This window comes from Triticum aestivum, chromosome 4A, assembly GCF_018294505.1.
Source record: "Triticum aestivum cultivar Chinese Spring chromosome 4A, IWGSC CS RefSeq v2.1, whole genome shotgun sequence".
In the NCBI taxonomy this organism is placed as follows: domain Eukaryota; kingdom Viridiplantae; phylum Streptophyta; class Magnoliopsida; order Poales; family Poaceae; genus Triticum; species Triticum aestivum.
In genome coordinates, this window is record NC_057803.1 from 579,656,235 (window position 1) to 579,662,380 (window position 6,146).

Here is a 6,146-nt window from a genome sequence, read left to right on the forward strand (position 1 = left end):
TGTAAGATTTCTTTTGACAAAATACCACAATTTCATTTGCGCTTTGACACAAATATCGCACCTGTGTCTTATTTGATGTACCTACATCTCATCCAGAGATGCCATTAAGAATATATATTGCCTTTCTCGCGTTCATTTTTGGTGGCTCTGTTATCCTAGTTTTAGGGGCATAAGAACTTTCGTTGCTGGGCTTTCTCTCGCTCTCTTAGTTAAAGGGAATATGATGGTCGTTCTTTTCTCCTCCATATCAGTACTGAGTGCTATACTGATACTCATGGAATGAATGTGTGGTAACATGATTTTTTTTGAAAAACAACACCTTTATTAATTAGAAACAATGGTTACATTGTCTATAAGAAGAGGTACAATATTTCCATAGGCTCCTCGAACCAATCCTTTGTCATGGAACATTTCACGAACCTAGCAAGTTCATGAGTGAAAGTCCTATTCTGATCCCGAGCTCAAATGCACCACGGTAAAATTCAAAATATATAAAAAATTCAAAAAAAATGTGATAAAATTTTAAAAATGTTTTGTATGTTTAACAATGTTTTGTATGTTTAACAAATTGCAGCACGAAATGACATTTCGTGGAAGTTGTGGCAAACAAAAAGTACTCCAAAATATTTTCAAAACTAGCATGTTTGGAGCATCGTTTTTTTCATGACTTCCTCGAATGTCCTTCCGTGTTGAAATTTTGCAAGCATACAAAACATTTGTCAAAATTTACCACAAAATAATTTCAGAATTTTTTGAATTGCTTTACTTTTCTTTTACTATTCATCAGGGTGCATTTGAGCTCGGGAGCAGATACTTCATGTCCGTTCATGAGCTATTTTATTTGCTTCCCTATTACAATGTTCAAAACTAGTAAAAGAAAAATCACCTGCCATAAAACAACAATCATCAAAAACTGCCGCCGCCACTCTTGCAGAATGTCCTCTATTCTTCATCGTGTCAATAACTTCCATGTTATCAGAGTTAATCATGAGACGATTGCAGCATGCCTTTTGTGCCAATAATAAGTCAAACCTAAGCGCCAACGCTTCCGCTGTCAGAACATCAGCACACCAATCAATCATCCAATTTTCTTCAATAATGAATTTTCCTTTATCATCCCTGATTACAACACCGATTGTGCCCGTAAGGCGTAAGCAGCATCCACATTCAGCTTAACAAAACCCCTTAGGAGGTCTGCTCCATCCTCCATTTCACCTAGTAGTATTAGGGGAGTGGGCATTTACATAGTTTGCCGTTATAACTTGAATCCCCATCGAGGCTTCATACACCCCTCTTGAAACTTACCCTCATGAACCAGCTTACATCTATCACATCATAAATACCAAGCAGTTATAGCGATCAATTCAAGCGCATTGGGGCCCAAAATAGACAGTTCTTGATCTGGCATGAGTAGTAATTCAAGTGCGGCCTCTCCCGCATAATCAATAACACAAGCTTTCTTAATCGCTTTGTACATCCCCAACTTATCCCACATCTTTTTTGCCTTCTGACACAAAACATGTTTTGTTTCCTCTGGACCATTCGAGCATGATGGACAAAACTTTCATGTATCTATTAGCAAGCGTAACACGACGCGCGAGGATTCATACATCAAATAAATATTTTTACCTTTGCTGGACAAGCTAATTTCCAGACCTTACCTCAAATAGGATTGACCTTGCTTCTATCCATACCATTTGTGTATTGCAATTTCCTCCCATGTTGTTGTTTCCATTCCTTCAAATAAGCTGATCGAGCAGTAAATAAAGTATTTTTTGTATTCAAGCAATGAAATCCAGCATATTATGCATAGGGAGGGGAATCACAAGGACTCGTTGAGCATCAATTATTGGCCACAACGTTTGTCTCATCAAATCTTCATCCCAAAAATTCATGACGGGATCAATAGGATCATAATAAACCTTTGACAGAAGGTGCCCTCGTCTAGGAGTAATACTTTTTCTATTTGCACAATTCGGGATCTAAGCATTTCGCCAAATATCAATAGTTTGTCCATTCCTAACTCGCCATATATAACCTTTTCTGAGAGAGTTGACTCCCGGCATAATGTTTGCCAAGTAAAAGAGGACCCTTTCTTAAATTTGCATTCATCAAAGCACCCTCAGGGAAATACTTGGCTCTGAAGATTTTTGCACATAAGGAATCAGGATTATCCAAAAGACGGCAACCTTGTTTAGCTAACAATGCCAGATTAAAACAATTTATATCTCTAAAGCCCATATATCCTTGATCTTTTGGAACACACATCTTCCACCACGCCATCCAATGCATCCTTTTTCGATTGTCCTCGTCACCCCATCAAAATTGCGACATCGCGTCAATGATTCCTTTGCAAATTTTTGTAGGAACTTTAAAGACGAAAATGGCATAGGTGGGAATAGCTTGTACAACAGGTTTGAACAATTTTTCCTTCCCCCCCGCAGATAATAATTTTTATTTCCATCCACTATTTTTCATAATAATTCGATGAACTAGGAACAGAAAACAACCGCTTTTGTCCATACCCACATTGGCAGGCAAACCCAAATATTTACCATTGAGGGCTTCAGTCAGAATATTCAAAATAGTACAAATTTGCGCCTTGTCTTCCACGTTTGTACTGGGGCTAAAAATATGCTAGATTTTTCGACACTCACCATTTGCCCCGAGGCGGCACAATAAGAATCCATAACTGATCTCAAAGCCTCCACATTCATGGTGTTGGCTCGCATAAGGATCAAAGAGTCATCGGCAAAGAGCAGATTGGAAATTGAAGGGGCGTCTCTGCTAACCTTAATACCGGAAATATTACCCTTCTCCGTGTTAGCTAAGAGGGTGGTCAAGCCCTCCGCACATAACAAGAACAAGTAGGGAGAGAGAGGACCCCCTGCCTCAATCCTCTAGTAGGTTTAAAACTCTCAGTCTCTTCAACATTAAAACGAACTCGGTACTCCACAGAGGTACACAAATCCACCCAATTTTCTTCGAATCCCAGTTTCAACAAATTTTCCTTCAAAAAGCACCATTCCACTCGGCCATATGCTTTGTGCATGTCCAGTTTGATAGCACACAAGCCTTCTTTACCCGCCCTTTCTTCTTTATTGTGTGGGAACAATCATTTGCCACTAAAATATTTTCTGTAATCATTCTTCTAGGCACAAAAGCACTCTGAGTTGGGCTGATGATATCTGATAGAATTATCTTCAAGCGAGCATCAACCATTTTTGAAATAACCTTATACACCACATCGCAAAAGTTGATTGGTAACATGATCTAGATTTACTTGTTGAAACAAAGGGTTAGGATTTTAATTCATTAGAAATTTTCTTAAGGATACCCCTATGACCATATGAATCAGGTTGTAGAAATAGACATCCTACTAGATAACTCAAACCCGAGGAATTTTGAAATAATTGTAACACGAGATCGGTTGCATGAACCTCATCTCTCTTCAAATTTCCGTGAATTTCAAAGAGATGATCCAAAGAGCTGGTTTTGTAATTTTCGATGCATTGTCACAGCGAAATAAATATGTGGAGATTATAAATTATGCTGAGGATTTCCGACAAATATGTGAAGTACATCCTACGCAATCCCATTCTGATTAAGGTTGTGTTTACCATTATTGAACCAAAGCCTAAGGAAAAGAGGCCACCCTAATTATTATTACTTTTCCTGTTTCTATGATCGGAAATCCTGTAAACTGAATGAGCCCTTAGAAATTGTTTGAATCGAAGAGGCGTTAAGATATGTGAATGGCATGATCTTCAGTCTATAGCTACTAGATGCAAAGCTAGCGAAAAATTTCATATATATCTACATACAAAGTGTCAAGACGTTTAGATCGAGAGAAAAAAAAGACATGCAACCTTTACACCAGTAGAAAATACCAGATTTCTAGACTTACAAATAAGCACATTGTGATTGTGATTCAGAGATTGTGCCCTGCTGGTTCGAGGCTACCCAACACATCAGGAATGAAAGGCTGGAAGGCATGCATTGACATACACCAACTAGGCTTGATCTCCCTCTACCATTCTCAGTTACAAGTCCTTACCCACCCTAACTCTATTGTACCATGAATGTATCTCCTACGTTTTGAGATCAACATCTACAGTACAACCTTTGTAATCAGTACAACTTCCTTACAAAAACGACGAAAGTAACAACAACAACAACAATAACCCTAAACCATGGAACGTATATACAGATGCTTGCAGTACATAGCTACTACTTACTTTGCACATGAAATTCTACGAGTGTATATTCAGTCGTACGTACGTGGTGAGGGCGTCCTATTTCACAGAGGTTTCTGCTCAAAACTAGCAAGAAAGAACGAGCTACGTAGGTGAAGTGTATTTTATTAGCGGATTATCGTTCGAGCGGCGGCGAGGACGGTGCATGCACAGGCGTGCATGCATGCGGCTGCATCCACGGACGAACGATCGAGCGCTTGCTTTCAAAAACGGAAGCGCCCGTGCGCGCCGCCGTGGCCGTGGCCCGCGAGCACCATCGGCGGCCGCGGCGGCAGCGGTGGCAGCGCGGTGCGCTTGACGAACCGGCCCTTCATCCGCGGCCGCTTCTCGGCGTTGAGCTTGCGCACCTCGTACCGGATCTTCTTGGCGAACAGCCGCGTCCGCCGCTTCTCCCGGTACCGCGACACCCGCGCCTCCCGCTCGCCGCCGGTCACCGCCGTCACCGCTGCGCCGAGCCCGAATCCACGGCTCCCCGCCTGTCCATGCCAAGCAACAGATCGAGCTTGATTAGACGACAAGTCTAGATATACAGAAATGAAATGAGTGTATAGATAGATCACATGGCAGGACTCAGGACTCGGGGCAGGTCCTTACCGGCAAGTCCAGCCAGGAATCATCACTGGGGTCGATGTGGGGGCGCTCGCCGTAGAACCACGGCGAGCCGCCGTCATGGGCCCAGGAGTCGATAACCCTCTCGTAGTCGAGCTTAAGTATCATCCCCGAGTCCGACCGCTTCCTTTTCCTGTCCTCTAACTCTTGCTCCGGCGCAGGCGCCGCGGTGCTCTGATCATCGAAGTCCGCCATGTCGAAGTCAAGGTTCAGCTGGGGCTTCTCTTCGTCCAAGAACCGCAGGTCGTCGAACCCCTCTTCTACTCCTCCCATGAGCAGGCTCTCCATGTCCGCGGCGAAGCTGGCGAGCTCCATGTCCGGGACGACGTCGAACCCGGAGAACCCGTCGGCCGCCTCCGCCACGCCCGAGGCGTACTCCGACGACGGCTGATTGGCAAGCGACGAGAAGCAGCAGACGGAAGGCTTCTGCTCGAGGGGCTCCCGGAACTCGTCGACCGGCACGGGGTTGTAGAGCTCGGCGAGCATGGGGTCGAACACCGGGACGCGGTACAGGAGATCCTCGTCGTCGACCTCCACGCCGTGGCCTTCGTCGTTGTCACCCACGATGCCGGAGCCGGAGTCCTCCGCCTCGAGATCGGGGACCGCCGAGGCAGCCGCGGCCTTCGCGGTGGCGGGCGCGCCGTGCTTGCCCACCATCCCGGGCTTCGACCGCGGCGTGCGCGGCCGGCGCTTGAGCCCGTGCAGCCACGCGGGCTCGTCGGGGTCGGCGTGCTGAAGGGAGGAGGTGGCGGCCGGCGAGGACGAGGAGGGGAGGCGCACCCGGTGGTGGCGCCGCGCGAGCGGGTTGGCCGAGTGGACGGAGGCGTCGCACGCCTGGCACAGGTACGCGTCGTCCGCGGCGCAGTGCCACCGCGCCCGCCGCCGCATGCAGCCGTCGCAGGCGCGGGCCGCGCGCGCACCGATCGCCGCGCCGGCGCTCGCCATCTCGTCGGACACGAGCGACCGAGCTAGCTAGGCACCCTCGCGCCTGCCCCGCTGACACTAGCTCAGTAGAGTTAAGCGAGCGCTGAACTCGGAGCAGTGTGGGGTGAGAGGTCGGAGCCCTTTTCCTCTATTAAACCGCCAGCCCGGGCGGCGACCCCGGGCCCACGCTCCAGCGCCCGTGGGTTCGTGTGTGGGTGATTTGGGTAAAAGGGCGGGCCGGTGGGCCTGGCAGGGCCTTTTCGACGACGTGGCCCGATGGGAGTGGGCTGGAGGAGGGGCGGGACCCGGGGACGTGGTTATCTCGAAGCTGATTGGCTGGCGGGCGCGCGGAATCCG

General features: G+C 47.0%; 1 protein-coding gene across 1 annotated transcript; it reads right to left on the bottom strand.

Moving 5' to 3' along the window:
- Positions 1-3,978: 3,978 nt before the first annotated feature.
- On the bottom strand, positions 3,979-5,920 carry LOC123087113 (zinc finger protein CONSTANS-LIKE 6). Its single transcript, XM_044509013.1, has 2 exons — positions 4,851-5,920; positions 3,979-4,732 (listed from the first exon to the last, which is right to left on the bottom strand). The coding sequence occupies exons 1-2, from the start codon at positions 5,808-5,810 to the stop codon at positions 4,460-4,462; spliced, it is 1,233 nt and encodes a 410-aa protein (XP_044364948.1). The 5' UTR covers positions 5,811-5,920; the 3' UTR covers positions 3,979-4,459.
- Positions 5,921-6,146: the final 226 nt, after the last annotated feature.

Bases quoted from the DNA above. Each gene is read 5' to 3' on its own strand.
- LOC123087113 (XM_044509013.1), bottom strand. From the start codon at position 5,810: ATGGCGAGCGCCGGCGCGGCGATCGGTGCGCGCGCGGCCCGCGCCTGC. The intron at 4,733-4,850 runs GTAAGGACCTGC...TGGCATGGACAG, and splicing joins ATTCCTGGCTGGACTTGCCG to GCGGGGAGCCGTGGATTCGG.